This window comes from Dendrobates tinctorius, unplaced genomic scaffold (genome assembly GCF_039654945.1).
Source record: "Dendrobates tinctorius isolate UK_male_01 unplaced genomic scaffold, ASM3965494v1 ptg000064l, whole genome shotgun sequence".
Taxonomy (NCBI): Eukaryota; Metazoa; Chordata; class Amphibia; order Anura; family Dendrobatidae; genus Dendrobates; species Dendrobates tinctorius.
The window spans coordinates 8,954,814-8,978,286 of record NW_027361732.1 but is presented as its reverse complement, the minus strand read 5'-3'; the positions used below and the strand labels follow the sequence as shown (position 1 = coordinate 8,978,286).

Genomic DNA, 23,473 nt, shown 5'->3' with positions numbered 1-23,473 from the left:
CAGGGTTCTGCAGCAGATTCCAGGGGACCTCTCGTATTTTGACAGCTGCCAGCCCATTAGTTTTTTCTGGGATCACAGGCGCACAATGTTCACTACTGAGCGCTGAGGCGCATGCAATGAAAGATAATGTTCTGGCACCAGTGTCAGTATCAGGATGTACTTTGTGGGCGGAGTATAGCCCACCAAAGGACAGTATAATGGCCCTTGGCAAAAACAGAGATTTCACATCCCTTCTTTAAAGGGAAGCTATCCTCAAAAATGGCCTATAGTTTAAATCAAATTTTTGTGTTATTTATTTTTTTTTTTTTTAAAGCTTTGTCACTGTGGTGTTTTTGTTTTTTACATGTCAGAATCTGTATTAAAAATAGAAATCCTGCAATTTTAACATTGGCCATTTGGGGATTGTTTTCAATTTTAACTATCTGGTGTTTCAGGAAACAATTTATGTGCATAGAAACAATGATCAGACACAGGCTCAAATGTTTTATGAAGTATGTAATGAGCCTGTGCAAAGGTCATAGAGAAGGAAGGAGCAGGGTCAGAAGTGCCATTGCCTATTGTGGTTTGGCGGATCCTTTGTCCTTAGCACTGTATAGGGAGGTTACTTACCATATTATAATCCTGCCTCTGCTGATGAGAATGTGTTACAAACTATTCCTGAAAGGACAGGAAGTACTGTAGAAGTCTGAAAAAGCCTCAGTGACCAGAGAGAAAATCTCAAGAATAATATATATGTATGTATGCATGCATACACATATATGTCTATATACATACGTACGTACACACGTGTTTGTATGTGTGTGTGTGTATATATATATGTATGTGTATAAATAGTGGCAATTTTCTTTTCAAATAATGGCCTTTAAAAGATGATGATAAAAAAACTAAAGAGTATCTAAAAACATTTTTTTTATGTATAATATACACACTGATCAAAACATTAAAGGGAACACTTAAACAACAGAATATATATCCAAGTAAATCAAACTTCTGTGAAATCAAACTGTCCACTTAGGAAGCAGCACTGATTGACAATCAATTTCACATGCTGTTGTGCAAATGGAATAAACAACGGATGGGAATTATTGGCAATTATCAAGATACCCTCAATAAAGGAGTGGTTCTGCAGGTGGGGACCACAGACCACATCTCAGTGCCAATGCTTTCTGGCTGATGTTTTGGTTACTTTTGAATGTTGGTTGTGTTTTCACACTCGTGGTAGCATGAGACGGACTCTACAACCCACACAAGTGGCTCAGGTAGTGCAGCTCATCCAGTATGGCACATCAATGCGAGCTGTATCAAGAAGGTTTGCTGTGTTTGTCAGCGTAGTGTCCAGAGGCTGGAGGCACTACCAGGAGACAGGCCAGTACACCTGGAGACGTGGAGGGGACTGTAGGAGGGCAACAACCCAGCAGCAGGACCGCTACCTCAGCCTTTGTGCAAGGAGGAACAGGAGGAGCACTGCCAGAACCTTGCAAAATGACTTCCAGCAGGCCTCAAATGTGCATGTTTCTGCACAAACAGAAACCGACTCCATGAGGATGGTCTGTGTGCCCAACGTCCACAGATAGGAGTTGTGCTCACAGCCCAGCGTCATGCGGCCCTCCAAAGAAATGCCACCCCACACCATTACTGACCCACTGCCAAACCGGTCATGCTGAAAGATGTTGCAGGCAGCAGATCGCTCTCCACGGCGTCTCCAGACTCTCATATCTGTCACATGTGCTCAGTGTGAACCTGCTTTCATCTGTGAAGAGCACAGGGCACCAGTGGTGAACTTGCCAATCCTGGTGTTCTGTGGCATATGCCTAGCGTCCTGCACGGTGTTGGACTGTGAGCACAACCCCCATCTGTGGACGTCAGGCCCTCAGACCATTCTCATGGAGTCAGTTTCTAACCATTTGTGCAGACACATGTTCATTTGTGGCCTGCTGGAGGTCATTTTGCAGGGCTCTGGCAGTGCTTCTCCTGTTCCTACTTGCACAAAAGCTGAGGTAGTGTTCCTGCTGCTGGGTTGTTGCCCTCCTACGGCCCCCTCCACCTCTCTTGGTGCACTGGCCTGTCTCCTGGTAGCGCCTCCAACCTCTGGACACTACTCTGACAGACACAGCAAACCTTCTTTCCTCGGCTCGCATTGATGTGCCATACTGGATGAGCTGCACTACCTGAGCCACTTGTGTGGGTTGTAGAGTCCGTCTCATGGTAACACGAGTGTGTGAAAGCACAACCAACATTCAAAAGTGACCAAAACATAAGCCAGAAAGCATTGGTACTGAGATGTGGTCTGTGGTCCCCACCTGCAGAACCACTCCTTTATTGAGTGTGTCTTGATAATTGCCAATAATTTGAATCTGTTATCTATTCCATTTGCACAATAGCATGTGAAATTGATTGTCAATCAGTGTTGCTTCCTAAGTGGACAGTTTGATTTCACAGAAGTTTGATTTACTTGGAGTTATATTCTGTTGTTTAGGTGTTCCCTTTTATTTTGAGCAGTGTATATTGTTATTATGATTTATTAGTATTATTCTTTTATTAAAGGTTGTGATATGGAAATAAAAATGCCAGCATTTAAAAAAAAAAAAAAAAAAAATGCATAACATAATACATATCATAAAAACCTGCTTTAAGTAGGTAATTTTCTGGTGATGTCTTCCCTTTGACCATTTGTCTTTTTCTTATGTCTAATGTACTGTTTGTTCTTCCAGGTCCATCTGATGAAAAACTTGAGAGCAGGACAACTGGTGAGCGTCTTATTCCTTCATGTATACTAGTGTTAGATGGCGTAAGCTGGCAAGATCAGAGAAGAGCGGGTTAATTGAAAGATGACTTTATAACACTTTCCTGTGATTTCACATTTGATTAGCATGAAATGGTCTGATGAAAACCTGAGGACCGTGTTAAATGCATTAATGCCATTTTGCATGGAGTCTTGTGCATGAGAAAAACCTATGTATAATTGCAATGTTTGATCCACCACCTAATACATTAACCCCTTCATGACTGGAGCTTTTCTCGGTTTTGTTTTTTCGTTTTTCACTCCCCTTCTTCCCAGAGCCATAACTTTTTTTTTTTTTTCTTTTTTTTCTGTCAATGCGGCCATGTGAAGGCTTATTTTTTGCAGGACGAATTGTACTTTTGAACGACACCATGTTGTGTGTTAGAAAACGGGAAAAAAATTCCAAGCGCGGTGAACTTGCAAAAAAAAAGTGCAATCCCGAACTTGTTTTTTGTTTGGCTTTTTTGCTAGGTTCACTAAATTCTAAAACTGACCTGCCATTATGATTCTCCAGGTCATTAGGAGTTCAAAGACACCAAACATGCATAGGTTCTTTTTTATCTAAGTGGTGATAAGAAATTCCAAACTTTGCTTAAAAAAAAAAATTCCACCATTTTCCAATACCCGTAGCGTCTCCATTTTTCGTGATCTCAGGTTGGGTGAGGGCTTATTTTTTGCACGCTGAGCTGACGTTTTTAATGATACCACTTTTGGTGAGGATACGTTCTTTTGATCGCCCATTATTGCATTTATTGCAATGTCGGGGTGACTAAAAAAAGTACTTCTGGCGTTATGATTTTTTTTTCCCGCTACCCTGGTGAATGGTTAATCCTTTTTTTTTTTTATGGATAGATCGGGTGATTCTGATCGCGTCGATGCCAAATATATGTATGTTTTGATTTTTTTGTTTTTTTGTTTTATTTTGAATGGGGTGAAAGGGGGGTGATTTAAACTTTTTTCTATTTTTTTTCAAAAAAAATTTTATATTTAACTTTTGGCATGCTTCAATAGACTCCATGGGAGGCTAGAAGCTGCCATAGATCGATCGGCTCTGCTACATAGAGGCGATGCTCAGATCGCCTCTATGTAGCAGAATTACAGACTTACTATGAGTGCTGACCATCGCGTGGCGCTCATAGCAATCTGGCATTAACAACCATAGAGATCTCAAGGAGACCTTTGGTTGTCATGACGACACCGGTGACCCGCGATCACATGGCGCATTTCTGGCCGGAAGCGCTTGTTAAATGCCGCTGTCAGTTTGACAGCGGCATTTAACAAGTTAATAGCCGCGGGCGAATCGTAATTCCGCCTGCGGCTAGTGCTGCCACATGTCAGCTGTTCAAAACAGCTGACGTATCCCGGCTTTGAGGTGATCTCAGCACCAGAGCCCACATCAAAGCGGGGGATACTGACATCGGGCGTACTATACCGTCCGATGTGAGTAAGGGGTTAATTTGTGTAGGAATTTCATGTTAATTGTTTGGATAGCTATTGTCCAAGTGATTGTGTTCAGCCTGGCAAAGGAATGAGCTTCAGCATTGATATATCTTATTGACTTTTGGACTGATGTTTGCAAGACAGTAACTCAATCTCTTTCATCAGTTGAATTACAGTCTACCTGGTCCCACATTTTCTTATCCGTCCATTACTATTAGGTTACTCACTATCTAGCTGAATCCTTTTAAGCTCTATGTTGAAACAGGAGGTCAATTTTCCCTGTATGAGTCATGAGTCACTGCAAAAGTCCCTGGGAGGGTGAGGAGGGAGCAGCTGGGTCAGGAGTTGGACAGAGGAATGGTAAATGCAGGAACCAGAGATTTCCTGTTTCTACATAGAGCAGAGAAAATAGAAGAGTTAGCTGGTTAAGTCAAAATAAGCAATTGTAAGTACCCATTGCTATATTAGGCTACGTTCACACTTGCATTTGGGTAGAGTGTGTAGGGCTGTATACTTCCTTAAGCTCCGCCTACTTACACACTTCTTCCCTTAAGCGCCACCTACCTCCGCAAACGTCCTGCGTACCTATCTTTAACATTGGGTACGCAGGGTCATGTGTTTTATGCGGATGTGTCCTCATGCATCGTTTTGATGTGCCCGCTGACCGCACAGAAATGCAATATGTTGCGTTCGGCAGGCATAGCTCTTTTGCGTGCTTACGCGCTTCTTCCCGCATACATGTGAGAGAAGGAAAAAGCGTGTTCTCACGTAGAGCAGCTATTGCTCATTTCATTGATGTATGCAATCCTGTAACTGGAATAAGGTGCCTTTTACTGAAACTGCAGGTGGTGAGTGCCGCTTTCCTCATTTTCTTCTAAATCCATTGGTGTCCAAGTACAAGCTGAGCCCCGCAAGACATGGCTACTGTAGTCCAGTAGTTACCTTTTGTGTGATCCCATTTTTTCTTCACGCTGAGTGTGGTGGTAGTGCCAGCATTTTCCTTTTTGGTCTCCGTTTTATTGGATCATAGGAAGTTTGGACAGAAATCATACGGTTTGTAGTGACTTGAATTTCTTATGGACCAATAATAGTTGTGGGAAACTTTTTGAACTATGGAATCATGACCTAAATTACTAGTTCAGATTTTGTGCCGCTGTCATGCGTATTGTGCGTGTACTATTTTATGTGCCGTTACATTATACGAGTTCTTGTTTCGAATAATTAATCGTTTATTCTGCTGATTCTTCATGTGTAATGCAAATTTACAGGGTTTATCTGTTATTTTAAAAATGAGCCTTAATTTTTATAAAAAAAAAATGTTCTCGAGAGCAAAAAGCACTGTGGATTTTGGCAGAAAATCCTTTGCATTTTACAGTACTTTCATTGTGCACTTTCTAGAACTCTTATGTGCGCTCAATGGAGGATATCTGCTGCATATATTGACTGGCGCCGCAGATTAAAAAGTCACGCGGCAGATGTTACTGCGGACTTAACCCTTAGAAATGCGCAGATTAATTGCACCATTATAACAGTTATCTCTGAAGTAGTTTTTACCACTCCTGGCTTCGTGGCAGAATTTATGCTGTAGGACATCTGTGGCGGTAATAAAAGCTGATTGGGATTGCCGAAGTATCAAGCATATTATGTAATATGATCAGATCTTACGCACAGCATCTCTATAGAATTTTTTTTTTTCTGAATAGCCTTATACGTTATCTATGAAAATAGTTTAATTAAACTGCAGGCAATTTTTTTAGATAAAGGTTTATTAAGGGCATTAAGTAATTGGCAGATACAGTGTGAAAAGGTAAGTTTTCGTTCTACAGCAGAGGTGGGGAATCTTTTTTTCTGCCAAGGGCCATTTTGGATATTTATACCATCCTTCGGGGGCCGTACAAACTCCGCCCACAAAGTACATCCTGACTCTGGCACTGGTGTCAGGATGTAATCTTTCATTGCATGCCCTTTAATCTTCAGTAGTGAACACTGCGCGTGTGTGCTAACAGAGCAAGAAGAAACTAGATGGGCATTTCCTGAAGGAAATACATGGTGCTTGAACAGCGCTGCCAGCTTTACAGCAGTGTATCAGGTGTCGACTGTAAGAAAGTAAAGCTAGAATATGAATGTTGTGTATAGCCACTTTGGCACATTTGGCACCTCGGTAGCCACTTTGGCCACTTGGTAGCCACTTTGGCACATTTGGCACCTCGGTAGCCACTTTGGCCACTTGGTAGCCACTTTGGCACATTCGGCACCTCGGTAGCCACTTGGTAGCCACTTTGGCACATTCGGCACCTCTGTAGCCACTTGGTAGCTACTTTGGCACATTGGGCACCTCTGTAGCCACTTTGGCCACTTGGTAGCCACTTTGGCACATTCGGCACCTCTGTAGCCACTTTGGCCACTTGGTAGCCACTTTGGCACATTCGGCACCTCTGTAGTCACTTTGGCCACTTGGTAGCCACTTTGGCACATTCGGCACCTTTGTAGCCACTTTGGCCACTTGGTAGCCACTTTGGCACATTCGGCACCTCTGTAGCCACTTTGGCCACTTGGTAGCCACTTTGGCACATTCGGCACCTCTGTAGTCACTTTGGCCACTTGGTAGCTACTTTGGCACATTCGGCACCTCTGTAGCCACTTTGACCACTTGGTAGCCACTTTGGCACATTTGGCACTTCTGTAGCCACTTTGGCCACTTGGTAGCCACCTTGGCACATTCGGCACCTCGGTAGCCACTTTGGCCACTTGGTAGCCACTTTGACCACTTAGTAGGCACATTCGGCACCTCGGTAGCCACTTGGTAACCACTTTGGCACATTCGGCACCTCAGTAGCCACTTTGGCCACTTTGTAGCCACTTTGGCCACTTGGTAGCCACTTGGTAGGCACATTCGGCACCTCGGTAGCCACTTTGGCCACTTGGTAGCCACTTGGTAGGCACATTCGGCACCTCGGTAGCCACTTTGGCCACTTGGTAGCCACTTTGGCACATTCGGCACCTTGGTAGCCACTTTGGTCACTTGGTAGCCACTTGGTAGCCACTTTGGCACATTCGGCACCTCGGTAGCCACTTTGGCCACTTGGTAGCCACTTTGGCACATTCGGCACCTCTGTAGCCACTTTGGTCACTTGGTAGCCACTTTGGCACATTCGGCACCTCTGTAGCCACTTTGGCCACTTGGTAGCCACTTTGGCATATTCGGCACCTCTGTAGCCACATTGGCCACTTGGTAGCCTCTTTAGCCATGTTGACACATGCTGCCACTTTGCCTCGGGGGCCACTTTGGCACACTGGGCTTCTAAAGCCACTTTGGCGTCCGACTGCAGTGATGGCTAACCTTGGCACTCCAGCTGTTGGAGAACTACAACTCCTGCAACAGCTGGAGAGCCAAGGTTAGCCATCACTGGGTGGGGCTTTTCAGAAGCCATTGGCGCGCTGCGCCTTTAAGACCTTGAATGAGCGATCTGTTAGCTTCTATTAGCTAATACGGGTCATGTGTGGAAGCTCACCTGCGCTGTGGCTTCAATCCATGTCAGTGTCAGTTGGGGGTCATGGAAAGGTCGCCATTAATTCCTATGGGAAAATTTTTGCTTAAAATGCGATTTATATAAAAAAAAAACCAAAAAAACTACAAATAGGATCGACTCTAAAATACATAGCACACCTGTCCCCAATGAGGGCTTTGAAACGCCGCCTGAACTGGGTCTCTGCCGTTTGGGCCGCATTAATTGCAGAAAACGCGGAGAAGAAGAAGTAGAATAATAATAATAAAATATAAGAAATCGGATTACAATATGTTGCTTGAGCTTAGAGGTTCAAGCACCATAATTAATGAGATTGTGGCAATCAAAATACAGCTCCCTGCCCAAGAATGTGGTCCCTGAGAATCTGCTCGGGGGCCTGATAAAAGGTCATGGAGGGCTGTAAATGGCCCTGGGGCCTGAGGTTCCCCTCCCCTGTTCTACAGAGTAAACCGTCATGGTGAATCCATTGTGTCCGTGACTGACAGGCTAAAAATGTGCTGTATTCCAGCTAATGGAATTCATGTCCTCATTTTTCAGCCTTGTTAAGGCGTAATAAGCAGGCTGGTTATCTGCGCCCTGTAACCTGAGCCAGTCACCTATGAATATAAACCTAAAAATAACAAATATGTTCTTTTGGCTAGTTTATTACACATTATACAGGCACTTAAAATTAAAGATACTCTGGTGCATACCCATCCAGAAAGTACTCGCCAGTGTACAGGGATAGCTGAACATTCTTTTAAAGGGACAATATCGCCCATCTGAGAGCAGCATGATGTAGGGACAGGGAACCAGATTCCAGTGATGCATCACTTGGCTACTTGCTGCAGATTATATAACATCAATGTGATATCAGCAGCATATCTACCAGTTCTCTGAATGCTGAGCTCTGAATAACGCCTCTCACACCACTGATTAGCAGCTTTCTGTGTACACTCTGCATAGGCGGAAAGCTGTCAATCACTGGTGAAGGCAGGATTATACAGGTCATGAATATGGAGGACTACATGGGAGCAGGTTTACTAGTCCTCCAGTGCTAATTTCCTGATGATAAAAGACGATTTTATAAAGTCTAAATCATACAGGTCAGTAAGTGACACATCCCTGGGATCAAGGTCTCTGCCCCTACATCATGCTGTTCTCAGATTAGGTGGCAAAAGCCCGGGGACAGATTTCTTTTAAATAAAATAACTGTGAATCGTCAGGCTATATGATGACGCCTTTGAGTGCAACAGCTGCCATGTGTCCGGTGCTGCTGCTACATTGCGGCACTATTGAAGTGAACGGGGATGCAGTTGTCGCAGCCAAAGTCTGCATGTAGCCTTAGTCTTAATGTACCATTTTGTTTTAGGCAATGGGAGTAAATATATGTGCCACAAAAAATCCAATGCACCATGACTTTACATGTTCAGTGACGATGGAAACCTGAATGGTATTGAACTTGTGGCTTCAGCATTGAAAGAAATCAACGCCGGCCCCATTACAGTGCTTGCTAAGTATTGTTAATTCGTGGTCTACCAGTCATGGTGGTAGTAAGGGAATGTGTTTTCCAGATGTAACACAATGTTCTTTGTATTAGGTTTGTATCAAAGTTACTGTTCCCATAGCAACCATTATCAGTATCATTGCCTACAACTAACATTTACTGAGTTCTGGGTTTATATTTAACATCATAGAAAGAAAAATGAAGAGCAAGAACCATCTTTAGTGCTGTGTGCATGAGTCTACGTATGTGCACCCTTGAAATTGTTAAAATGAAAAAAAAAAAGGAAGTATTTCTCCCAGAAAATGTTTGCAGTTGCACATTTTGTTATACATTTCCTTTGTGTGTATTGGAACAACATAAAAAATAACCAGAGAAATCAATTTCGACATAATTTGCTCTTTGGTCAGACCTCATCTGGAATATTGTGTCCTGTTCTGGGCGCCACATTTTAAAAAAGACAAAAACAAACTGGAGCAAGTTCAGAAAAGAGCGACCAGAATGGTGACCGGTCTGCAAACCCTGTCTTATGAGGAAAGGTTGCATGATTAGGGAATGTTTAGTTTGCAAAAGAGAAGACTGAGAGGAGACTTAATAGCTGTCTACAAATATCTAAAGGGCTGTCACATTGTAGAAGGATCATCTTTATTCTCATTTGCACCAGGAAAGACTAGAAGCAATGGGAGGAGACACAGATTAGATATTAGAAAAAACTTTTTGACTGAGTGATCAATGTGGCACGCTGGGATTATAGCAACTGCGATTTTGAGGCTTCCAGGACCGACTTCCCCCACCAGTGGCACCCCACTTTTGGCAGGCACCCACAGAAAGGAGGTAATGACAAGCTTAGGAAGTTGACAGTCCATTGAGGAAAGTGGACCTGATTGTCCCAAATTGGCTTCTCCAAATGTCTCTATGGGGCCAAGTGATTGGATGGTCCCAACCTGGCTTCTTCGAACGTCTCCTTGGGTTCTGTGATGGTCAATGGATCGGATCTGTATTCCTTCAGCTTGGGCCGATAAACTGACTTCCTGTAGAGTGTCTTAAATCTCTATCCCTCCGATTAGAGCCATGGTGTCCTGGCAGCTGTTCTGTAGAGGCTTTTTGCAGAAGAATAAAGGTCTCTTTTGATAGCCACATCTCTCCTTCAGGCCATCATCCATAGGTCAAGTGAAGGTGAGAGGAGGTCAACTCTCATTGTTTAAGTATTTAATCAATCTGCATAGTTTGTCCTTGACTGTTTGCAGGCCAACAAACTTCATGACCTGGTACAATGGGTAATCAACATGTCAGCAAACCTTAATTGTTCAGTTACCCAGCGTTCCTGTCTTCCAAGGATGGCAAAATAAGTTGCAACAAACATCAAATCAAGAGTTAACGTTCGGGCTCATATGAACAATAGATTAGGTCTCTTGACATTCTGAATTTCCGTCTTGCATAATTAAGAATAAATGTTGCGTCGTCACACCTCCCCCCAAAAATGATGGGGGAACTGTGGGTGTTTTCACACCCCCACCCCCAATTTCACTTCACTTGAAATTTTTTCTCTGGTTTTCAGTACATTGTTTGGTAAAGTGAAATGGTGTCAATTAAAACTACAATTTGTCCTTCAAGAAATCAGATCAACAGAAATCTAAAAAAGCAATGGCTGTTGGAAGAAAAAAAAAGAAAATAGGTGGGACAAAGAATGGGTTGAAAGGTATCTTCGGAAATGCAGTGTCTTTCCAAAGTATTCAACCCTGATGAATGTGGATGTAGCAAAATGAATTGGAAACTGTAAAAGACTGCTTTCTTTCACATTTCATATGTGTCTGCTTCAGACTAATACTTGGAACAGCCACCTCTTGCTGCAGCGACTGATGTGAGGCTGCCAGGGCACGTTCCTTCCAGCTCCGCACACTGTTTGGGCTGAATACTAATTTCTGTTCTCCCTGGTAGATTTTTCTTGGATTGATCTGGTCAATTGGATTATGTGTAAAGGCTGAAAAGTTACAAATGTTGCAATGTTAAAGTAGCAGTTGTACCTTATGATGTTTTTATTAATTTTTGTGATACACTGTCACGGTTTATCAAGATAATATGGGAAACTGCTATCTCTAAGGACGCTGATAAAAGGGAATAGTAACTATGCTGCAGAATATATGTAGAGATAATTTCTGATGATAAAATGCATTATTGTGCACCCTGTCATCAGCAATAATTTACTAGTCGTTGCTGAAAAAATGAACTCTTTATAACTGTCTGTGGATGTGCGTCAATCATTCCACATCAAGGGCAAAGCTCATAGATTAATAGGTGGGAAACATGCTTCTTATCTCCCAAATGGATTCTAATTAATGTCTTGTTTATGTGAAGAGAAAAAATTAAAATGTATCCTGCCTGCTCAAGAGCCTTTTGAAATTTTTATTAGTAGTTTAGCAGTTAATTATTTTTATTTCCATGGTTAATTAGTAATCTAAATGATTAAGTAGTTCTATTAGAAAATAAATTGAAGTGACAAATTAAAGAGAAAATCCATTGCGAATATTGAGTCATTTTTATCAAAACTGTGCAAACGTAAGCCCTCCATAGACATTGCATGGCTATCAATTGAATGGTGGTTCGGCCAGTTGTTCAGCCGGCAGCTGTCTCACGTGACTGTCACATACACAGGCGGGCTTGCTCGACAAAGTACTTCTGTGATTTCTAAGAGATAACTGCTGCCAGGTTTTTCTGGAGGCAGCTTCTTTCTAAAGATAGAAAAAGATCGGTAGTCCAAAATTGTCCAGATCCCCTACAAACATCTGTTTACGTTGTCAGGTGAACCCGTCAATATGGGGGCTTTTAGACTAGACTAATCTTGTGTTAAAATGGGCCAAATTTATCTATCATGCTGTGGAGTAAATTTGGGGAACCTTAGGCTGTCTAGTTGAAGTTGCCACCACCTATTAATTTCCTTAGTACCAAAAATTTACGCCAAGCCTCTTTAAGCAAAACCACTATCTCTTTTGGTATGCCATGTTCCCGTGTTGGGCAAGGTGCAAAACCAGAATTGTGGTGCGTTTGTAGCTTAGTAAATCTCCCTTGTTGCTTTAAAGAATCCAAAACCATGTTAAATAGAGAGGGGTCAAAAAACAGGCATTTACTGACCACTGTAGTGGTGTGGTACCACGGTCTATTGACTGCTTTGGTTCAGTAGCTGTAGAAGATACCACATTGATAACCAATAGACAAAAAGATTTGCAAAGCTGAGCAGTTGGGTCATGGCAGCAAGTGACTTATTCACTACATATACATTTTAAAATGGAAAAGGGACATGAACTCAAGTGTATATAGTATATTTGTACAGGGAATTGTTTACCCCCTATTTCCCCCCCCCCCCCATAAGGCCCCGATATGTTTATAGAGCTTTACAATGGACATTTATGGCATTCATAATGGAGGTGGCTACACATATGTGCTTCTTTCTGAAAATTTCGAAGCGAGCACACATGAACGTAGAATTGCATGGAGAGCCATGTATGAACGGCCACCTCTCCATTACTGATTGCTTTCCATTGGTAAGACCCACATGAATGTCTAAGATACAAAACTGAGCTCATTATCTTTCCTCCATCTCGCGTATCTTCCCTACCCGATCTATCTATTATGGTAAACGGCATCACGCTCTTTCCAGCACGTGAAATCCGCTGCCTCGGAGTAACTCTTGACTCTGCCCTGTCCTTCAAACCACACGTCCAATCTCTTGCCACCTCCTGTCGCCTCCAACTCAAAAATATTTCCAGAATCCGTCCCTTCCCCAGTCCTCAATCTACTTCAACTCTTCTACATGCCCTCATCATCTCCCACCTTGACTACTGCAACACTCTCCTCTGTGGCCTCCCTGCTAACTCTCTTGCACCACTCCAGTCTGTCCTCAATTCTGCTGCCCGACTAATCCACCTCTCTCCTCGTCTCTCCCCTCTTCAAATCCCTCCATTGGCTCCCAATACCCCAACGAATCCAGTTCAAACTACTAACACTGACCTACAAAGCCATCCACAACCTTTCCCCTCCCTATATCTCTGAACTAATCTCCCAATATCTTCCCTCACGTAATCTTCGATCCTCCCAAGACCTCCTACTCTCCTCCACACTTATTCGTTCCTCACACAACCGCCCCCAAGATTTCTCCCGAATATCCCCTATCCTCTGGAATGCCATGCCTCAACACGTCCGATTATCCACCACCCTCGGATCCTTCAGACGGAACCTGAAAACCCATCTTTTCAGGAAAGCTTACAGCCTGCAATGACAATTCTGCCGCCTCACCACTGCCTGAGCTGCCGCCTCATCACCACCAGAGCTGCTGCACCCCCGTCCTTCTGTCTCTTCCCCACTATCCCGTAGAATGTAAGTCCGCAAGGATAGGGTCCCGGCCCCTCTGTACCAGTCTGTCATTGTAAATTTGTTTACTGTTAATGATATCTATAACTTTGTATGTAACCCCCTTCTCATGGACAGCACTATGGAATTAATGGCGCTATATAAATAATAATAATAAGTTGGTACAAGCTCTTATAAAAAAAAAAAAACTTCATCTATTGGCAAGTGATTGACAGCATTGGTCACTTGTCTGTGTGACAAGAACAAAAGCTATCAGGCCAGAAGAGGAAGTGCCGAGACTGTCGGGAAGCTCCAGAGGAGGAGCAGTGGGTGATTGGTAAGGGGAGTACCGTATATTGTATGTTTTTCTTTTTAGGCATCTTGGGCAAAAAAATGAAATCGGGAGTGGACCATTCCTTTTTAATACCAGTTTATAAAGTCAACTTTTAGCTCATCTAAGAAAAAGGTTTTAGCTCCATTTATACTTTATGGGAAGTGGTCCTCCTTTTTTTTTCCACCTCACACGTCAGATGCTAGGACATATGGTCTCAAACTTGCAATAAGTTATTTGCATGTAGTTTGTGATCAGTCCTCGCCTCGTGCTTTGGAGCATATGTTTTGTGCCATATGTCTGTCCGTCTGATCTTGCCGATTAGCATAGTGGGTTTACTATCTATATACTACTATGTCAAATTCGCTACTCTGCTGGAGTACACAGCTGCTTCTTGTGGAGCTTTAGAGAGTTGGGGAAAACTCTGCTGCTGGAGAGCCGTAGTTACAGACCATTGCTGTATAATCCCAGTATACGCAGGACATAATACATAGTCTGGTCACCAAATCACTGCCCTGCTGGTTCTGAGAAAAATTAGGAATGGATAAGTGATCTCTCTAGATGAATTGCTGCTTATAGGATTCCGATTGGCAAGAGATGGGATGTTGCCACTTGTAATGTGAACAGCTGTTTTTTCCTGCTTGCTGTTTTTCTATAGATGTATTTAATAAGAGTCTTGCTTAGCCTCCCGCTTGAGGGGTCAGCTGTTCCGCTCTGCAGAAATAGAAGTTTAATGATTTTTTTTTTTCAGCACTTGGATTCTGCATTTCCGTTTGCACATGAAGATCTGCTTTTATTTTCAGAGCCTTGGGTGGGCTCTTTTTGATGAGGGTATCTGTATCAGATGTCTTTTTAACGCTGTCCTACAGAATGATTAAAGCCTGCAGGCAGTCCTCCACGACATCAGCATTCGGCGCATATAATGCAAGCCTTTCTTTCGAATACTTAGCTATTTAATTGCCTGTACTGTTTTTCTCATTGACCTTTATTCTACGCATTCATGAAAGTTAGCTGATGTCTGTATTCCTACCTGTGGTGGCCTGTGAGCTGGGAACGCCACTGATGGCTTAAATGAAGGGCTAGTGGCGTTTTTCAGATTCTTCTGCCCTTTTTGTGTTGTGGATATGCACCTTGTAGCAGAATTTTGTTTATTACTCTTCCTTTAAAGCAAAAAGAACTACAAACTTTAAGAAATGTTGGCGCTGAAAGTCAATAGTTTCTTTCAGCCCACCTTCAGTATTTGGTCAGTATTTTCCATCAGTATTTGTAAGTCAAAACCAGGACTGGGTAATAAATACAGAAGTGGTGACGTGTTTCTATTATATTTTTTCTCTGTTTGTCCCACTCCTGATTTTGGCTTGCAAATACTGACGTAAAATACTGAACGTGGGAACTTTTAGTGTTATCATGATAAGGCCATCTCATGAACCCAACCAAAGCGATCTTCTCGCATGTCTCAGTAACCAGGCAGAAGACATGTAAACGTGGATGTACTCTTTCAAGGGAAGCTGTAAGTAGGATCAACCCTCCTAAGCCATCTATATGAGCACTCAGGTAATAAGAAGCTGAATAAAATGATACCTTCATATCTGTGATCCGATGGCTTATTCCAGAGTTATCCACATTTTTCTGTTAATATCTATGGGCCAGGTCTCCCTGAGAATCTGCCTCCAGAGATTATTTTAAATGAAAGGGCATTACCAGTGTGAGACATGGAGTGACTGACAGTCTGCTCTCCTGTCTACATGTCTCACACTGGTAACACCCCCTTTAATTTACAATAAGTTCTGGAAATAGGTTCTCTGGGAGATCTATGTCCTGCCCATAGATCTTAACAGCTAATTTACATATTAAGGAAGGAACATGGATTCTCTGGATTATGACATCAGATCACAGATATCAAAGTATCATAATATTCAGTTTCCCATGACCTACAGGCCCATATAGAAGACTTAGGAGGGTTGATCCTACTGACAGATTCTCTATAATTTTTGACTCCAGGCACAGTTTCATAATAAAAAATTGATTTTCCCAACATCACTCTTAACTGTAAAGAAGTCGCCCCATGCAGAGATAACTTTGCTTTGGATACCCCTTCTACATATTTTGATTCTTCTGCAGTTACCTTCACACAGTACCACTGTGCACTGACTACGTGAACTCCAGTTCCCTAAAACCTGCAACTGCTTGTAAATTTTCAGCGGTGGTTTAAGCAAATTCTCTTCCACGCTCGCTGTGTTGAATATGTGCTGCTCGATTGTTCCAAGGATCTTCCTGTACTTTGCCTTCCTGACTGGAGCTGACACACAGCTAAAGATGTGAGGAAAGAAAGAAGAGCAGTAGCGCCACAAGTGTTTTGGACTGGAATATTCTGAACGCATCACTGTGTTCCTCAGTGCGCATACTGCGTATCGAAGGCTGTGCTACTGCCCATATTCCACCCAACCATCTTCACTGATTGGGCCAGGGCACTTTGCCATTTCTTTTTCAAAGTATGTTTGGCTCCCGATATGCCAAGCCCTGCTACCTTAACCCATTCCCACAGTGGCATATAAAGTCGGGGCCTTAAAATCTTTTGGCTTTGACCGAGCGAACACTTTATATAGAAATTGTCACATTTGTCTCTTGTAAATACTGTATATCCAATATTTCAATTGTACATTCAGCTAAATGATCTTTACTTTTTGTGGTGTGTGTGTGTGTGTCTAGTTTTGTCAACTTTATTATCTTTATTGCGAAGAAGGGAGTTTTACAGAATCGTTGGAAAGGAAATATGGCCCAAGCCAAGCACAGTGGTAATAGATCATAATCATTGGTCCCATGGAAGCCGTTCTGGAAAGATTTGAGAAGCTTGGAAATGAACTTCTGGGTAATTTTAAAAATATATTTGGTGGAATCTGAAATTGAATCTGCAAGGGATCTATTGGTATAGAAAAGAGGCTTCTAGTGTCTAGAATGACAAATAATGTACTTGGATTTTAGTTATGGATGCTAAATGTTTACTTGTGACTTCAACATGCAGATTGAAGTCATGCAAAAAACACTTTTTGACAATCAATTTCACATGCTGTTGTGCAAATAGAATAGACAACAAATGGAAATTATTGGCAATTATCAAGACACCCTCAATAAAGGGGTGGTTCTGCCAGTGGGGACCACAGACCACATCTCAGTACCAATGCTTTCTGGCTGATGTTTTGGTCACTTTTGAATGTTGGTTGTGCTTTCAGAACACTCGTGGTAGCATGAGACGGACTCTACAACCCACACAAGTGGCTCAGGTAGTGCAGCTCATCCAAGATGGTACATCAATGCGAACTGTGGCAAGAAGGTTAGCGGTGTCTGTCAGCGTAGTGTCCAGAGGCTGGAGGCGCTATAGGAGACAGGCCAGTACACCAGGAGAAGTGGAGGGGGCCGTAGGAGGCCAACAACCCAGCAGCAGGACCACTACCTCAGCCTTTGTTCAAGGAGGAACAGGAGGAGCACTGCCAGAGCACTGCAAAATGACCTCCAGCATTAGGCTGGGGTCACATTGCGTTATGGTAGTCCGTTAGACGGACTGCGTTACACCGCGGCATAACGCGGGGTAACGCAGTCCATTAATGCTGCCATTAACCCCCATTAAAGCCCCCGTAAAGCGGCATGCGCTTGCGATGTGCCGTCATTCAGTGACGGAGCCTCGGACGCTGTCTTCAGCCTCTGAGGCTCCGTCACCGCTAGCACAGATGAATCATCTGCGCAAGCGGGTATAGCATAACGCGATCACATTATGCTATATCGTTAACGCAGCCCGTCAATGCTATGCGTTGAACTGGCTGGGTTAACGCAATCTGAACCTGGCCTTGGAAACCGACTGCATGAGGATGGTCTGAGGGCCCGATGTCCACAGATGGGGGTTGTGCTCACAGCCCAACACCGTGCAGGATGCTTGTCATTTGCCACAGAACACCAGGATTTGCAAATTCGCCACTGGCGCCCTGTGCTTTTCACAGATGAAAGCAGGTTCACACTGAGCACATGTGACAGACGTGACAGAGTCTGGAGACGCCATGGAGAGCGATCTCCTGCCTGCAACATGCTTCAGCATGACCGGTTTGGCAGTGGGTCAGTAATGGTTTGAGGTTGCATTTCTTTGGAGGGCCGCATGCACAGTATTATATTTTATTTATTATTTGCATGACCTCAATACTCCCTGTAGAAGTTTTAGCAGTTTATCAAAATATTGTGCTGTTTTTGAAAATAAGCAACCATTTCTTTCTAATTCTTGACAACCACTTTTTTCAGAAAATTACCTATTGTTCAAATCAGGTTATTATGTTACATGTATTTTTAACCCCTTCCTGACATCCGACGTACTATCCCGTCCATGGGACCCGGGCCCCTATGCCCATGGACGGGATAGTACGTCTACCGCGATCAGCGGCGCCCACGTGTTGAGCGCCGCTGATCGCGGCAGGGTGTCGGCTGATTATCACAGCTGACACCCGGCACAATGTGTCAGGGGCGGTCACGGACCGCCCCGACACGTTAACCCCTTGCACACCGCGATCAAACATGATTGCGGTGTAGCGGGAGTTAAAGGGAAGCATCGGCAGGGAGGGGGCTCCCTCCGTGCTTCCCTGAGCCCCCCACGGCAGCGCAATGTGCAGCGCTGCTGCGGGGGGCTCCTTTCCTCCAGGCCCCCGAATCCAAGATGGCGACGGGGGCCTTCGGGGGCCTGGAGGAAGCTGGCTTCCTCAGTGCCTGCAAAGCGCAGGCAAGAGGAAGTCTTCTTCAATGCCTGTGACAGATTGCTGATCTGTCACAGTGATCTGTGATGTGACAGATCAGCGATCTGTCACAGGACAGTGATGTCCCACCTGGGACTATGTAATAAAGTAAAAAAAAAAGTGTAAAAATAATTTAAAAAAAATCGCCAAATTAGTAAAAAAAAAAAAAAAATATTCCCCAATAAATTCATTTTTTGAAAATAAAAAAACCCCAAAACAATAAAAGTACACATATTAGGTATCGCCGCGTCCGTAACGACACGCCCTATAAAACTGTCCCATTAGTTAACCCCTTTAGCGAACCCCTTAAAAAATAAAAAACAAAGCAAAAAATGATTTATTATCATACCGCCAAACAAAAAGTGTAATAACGCGCGATCAAAAAGATGCATATAAATATCCATGGTACCGCTGAAAACGTCATCTTGTCCCGCAAAAAACGAGCCGCCACACAGCATCATCAGCGAAAAAATAAAAAAGTTATAGCTCGCAGAATAAAGCGATGCAAAAATAATTATTTTTTATATAAAATAGTTTTCATTGCATAAAACCGACAAAACCTAAAAAAACGACCTAAATGAGGTATCGCTGTAACCGTACTGACCCGAAGAATAAAACCGCTTTATTAATTTTACCGCACGCGGAACGGTGTAAACGCACTCCCCCAAAAGAAATTCATGAAACGCTGGTTTTTGTTCATTCTGCGTCCCAAAAATCGGAATAAAAAGCAATCAAAAAATGTCACGTGCCCGAAAATGGTACCAATAAAAACATCAACTCGTCCCGCAAAAAATAAGACCTCACATGACTCGGTGGGTCAAAATACGGAAAAATTATAGCTCTCAATATGTGGTGATGCAAAAAATAATTTTACAATAAAAAGCGTCTTTTAGCGTGCGACAGCTGCCAAAAATAAAAACCGCCATAAATAGTAAATCAAACCCCCCGTTATCACCCCCTTAGTTAGGGAAAAATAATAAAATTAAAAAAATGTATTTATTTCCATTTTTCCGTTAGGGTTAGGGCTAGGGTTAGGGCTGAGATTAGGGTTAGGGGTGTGTTGGGGTTCGGGTTGGAGTTAGAATTGGGGGTTTCCACTGTTTGGGCACATCAGGGGCTCTCCAAATGCAACATTGCGTCTGATCTCAATTCCAGCCAATTCTGAATTGAAAAAGTCATATGGTGCTCCTTCCCTTCCAAGCTCTGCCAATCGCCCAAACAGTGTTTTACCCCCACATGTAGGGTATCAGCCTACTCAGGACAAATTGCAAAACAATTTTTGGGGTCCAATTTCTCCTGTTACCCTTAGGAAAATAAAAAATTGGGGGCAAAAATATCATTTTTGTGGAAAAAAATGATTTTTTTATTTTCACGTCCGAGCGTTATAAACTTCTGTGAAGCCCTTGGGGGTTCAAAGTGCTCACCACACATCTAGATAAGTTCCTTAGGGGTTCTCGTTTCCAAAATGGGGTCATTTGTGGGTGTTTCCACTGTTTAGGTACATTAGGGGCTCTCCAAAGGCAACATGACACCCGCAGACCATTCCATCAAAGTCTGCATTCCAAAACGTCACTACTTCCCTTCCGAGCCCTGACGTGTGTCCATACAGTAGTTTTCTCCCACATATGGGGTGTCAGCGTACTCAGGACAAATTGGACAACAACTTTTGGGGTTCAATTTCTCCTGTTACCCTTGGGAAAATAAAAAAATTGGGGACTAATTGATCATGTTTGTGGAAAAAATACGATTTTTTTATTTTCATGCCCTTGCATTATAAACTTCTGTGAAGCCCTTGGGGGTTCAAAGTGCTCACCTCACATCTAGATAAGTTCCTTAGGGGGTCTAGTTTTCAAAATGGGGTCATTTGTGGGGGGTTTCCACTGTTTAGGTACATTAGGGGCTCTCCAAAGGCAACATGACACCCGCAGACCAGTCCATCAATGTCTGCATTCCAAAACGTCACTACTTCCCTTCCGATCCCCGACGTGTGCCCATACAGTAGTTTTCTCCCACATATGGGGTATCAGCATACTCAGGACAAATTGGACAACAACTTTTGGGGTCCAATTTCTCCTGTTACCCTTGGGAAAATAAAAAATTGGGGGCAAAAATATCATTTTTGTGGAAAAAAATGATTTTTTTATTTTCACGTCCGAGCGTTATAAACTTCTGTGAAGCCCTTGGGGGTTCAAAGTGCTCACCACACATCTAGATAAGTTCCTTAGGGGTTCTCGTTTCCAAAATGGGGTCATTTGTGGGTGTTTCCACTGTTTAGGTACATTAGGGGCTCTCCAAAGGCAACATGACACCCGCAGACCATTCCATCAAAGTCTGCATTCCAAAACGTCACTACTTCACTTCCGAGCCCTGACGTGTGTCCATACAGTAGTTTTCTCCCACATATGGGGTGTCAGCGTACTCAGGACAAATTGGACAACAACTTTTGGGGTTCAATTTCTCCTGTTACCCTTGGGAAAATAAAAAAAATTGGGGACTAATTGATCATGTTTGTGGAAAAAATACGATTTTTTTATTTTCATGCCCTTGCATTATAAACTTCTGTGAAGCCCTTGGGGGTTCAAAGTGCTCACCTCACATCTAGATAAGTTCCTTGGGGGGTCTAGTTTTCAAAATGGGGTCATTTGTGGGGGGTTTCCACTGTTTAGGTACATTAGGGGCTCTCCAAAGGCAACATGACACCCGCAGACCAGTCCATCAATGTCTGCATTCCAAAACGTCACTACTTCCCTTCCGATCCCCGACGTGTGCCCATACAGTAGTTTTCTCCCACATATGGGGTATCAGCATACTCAGGACAAATTGGACAACAACTTTTGGGGTCCAATTTCTCCTGTTACCCTTGGGAAAATAAAAAAATGGTGACTAAAAGATCATGTTTGTGGAAAAAATACGAATTTTTTATTTTCACGCCCGGGCGTTATAAACTTCTGTGAAGCACTGGGGGGTTCAAAGTGCTCACCACACATCTAGATAAGTTCCTTGGGGGGTCTAGTTTACAAAATGGTGTCATTTGTGGGGGTTTCCACTGTTTAGGTACATCAGGGGTTTTCCAATCGCAACATGGTGTCCGATCTCAATTCCAGCCAAAAACGTCAAATGGCGCTGCTTCCCTTCCGAGCTCTGCCATGCGCCCCAATAGTGGTTTACCCCCACATGTGGGGTATCAGCGTACTCAGGACAAATTGCACAATAACTTTTAGGGTGCTGTTACCCTTGGAAAAATAAGAATTGAGGGTGAAAAGATCATTTTTGTGGAAAAAATATGATTTTTTAATTGTACGGCTTTATGTTATAAACTTCTGTGAAGCCCTTGGGGGTTCAAAGTTCTCACCACACATCTAGATAAGTTCCTTAGGGGGTCTAGTTTCCAAAGTGGTGTCATTTGTGGGGGGTTTCCACTGTTTAGGTACATCAGGGGTTTTCCAATCGCGACATGGTGTCCGATCTCAATTCCAGCCAAAAACGTCAAATGGCGCTGCTTCCCTTCCGAGCTCTGCCATGCGCCCAAATAGTGGTTTACCCCCACATGTGGGGTATCAGCGTACTCAGGACTAGAGTTGAGCGAAACGGGTCGAAAAATTTCAAAAGTAGCCGACTTTTGGCAAAGTCGGGTTTCATGAAACGAAACCCGACCCTAGGATGAGGTCGGCCACAAGGTCGGCGACTTACGCGCCAAAGTCGCGTTTCAAAAGTTTGTTTTGCGCTCTTTTTCAGCCAATCAGGATCCACGGACACTGTGGGCAACGTGATGACATAGACAGGGGTCACCACCATCTTTCAGAAGGGCATGCAAGTGATTGGCTTGCTTTGGTGGGCCTCACAGGGGTTATAAAAGGGCGTGCACGCCGACCGCCATCTTACTTCTGCCGATCTTAGCATAGGGAGAGGTTGCTGATTCTGTAGGGAGAGCGTTAGGCAGGGAAGAAGAAAAAAAAACTGCTTCTGCTGCTAGTGATTTTGCCTGTACAACACACCAGTCACAGTGTGTGCAGTGCAAGGGGAGGCTATATTGTGGTGGATCAGCGGTGTTGGTTGTTAGGCTGCCTTCTAAGGCTTCCTGACAGCTGCATTGCTGTTTACCCACTGCTCTGCAAACTGCTTTTTTAAAAGCAATCCCAATTTTTACTGAGCGTGCATTTTTTCACACCATACAGCGTCAGTGGGCCTCACACAATCCAAAAGTGTCCACTAGTGTCTGCAGAAATTCAAAATCTCCCTTATCCTGTAGTCTCTTTTTTTTTACACCTGTGCCATCGAGCCTGTGACATAGCGCTCTGATATTCAGTGGGCCTCACACAATCCAAAAGTGTCCAGTGTCCACTAGTGTCTGCAGAAATTCAAAATCTCCCTTATCCTGTAGTCACTTTTTTCACACCTGTGCCATCGAGCCTGTGACATAGCGCTCTGATATTCAGTGGGCCTCACACAATCCAAAAGTGTCCAGTGTCCACTAGTGTCTGCAGAAATTCAAAATCTCCCTTATCGTGTAGTCACTTTTTTCACACCTGTGCCATCGAGCCTGTGACATAGCGCTCTGATATTCAGTGGGCCTCACACAATCCAAAAGTGTCCAGTGTCCACTAGTGTCTGCAGAAATTCAAAATCTCCCTTATCCTGTAGTCACTTTTTTCACACCTATGCCATCGAGCCTGTGACATAGCGCTCTGATATTCAGTGGGCCTCACACAATCCAAAAGTGTCCAGTGTCCACTAGTGTCTGCAGAAATTCAAAATCTCCCTTATCCTGTAGTCACTTTTTTCACACCTGTGCCATCG

General features: G+C 43.4%; 1 protein-coding gene across 3 annotated transcripts in view; it reads left to right on the top strand.

Moving 5' to 3' along the window:
* Window positions 1-23,473, top strand: part of GTF2F2 (general transcription factor IIF subunit 2) — a 292,361-nt gene that overhangs the window by 52,032 nt on the left and 216,856 nt on the right. For all 3 annotated transcript variants that reach the window (XM_073580282.1, XM_073580284.1, XM_073580283.1), the window contains one exon: window positions 2,712-2,747. In XM_073580282.1, coding sequence (XP_073436383.1) covers window positions 2,712-2,747 — 36 coding nt within the window. The remainder of the gene's footprint in view (window positions 1-2,711; window positions 2,748-23,473) is intronic.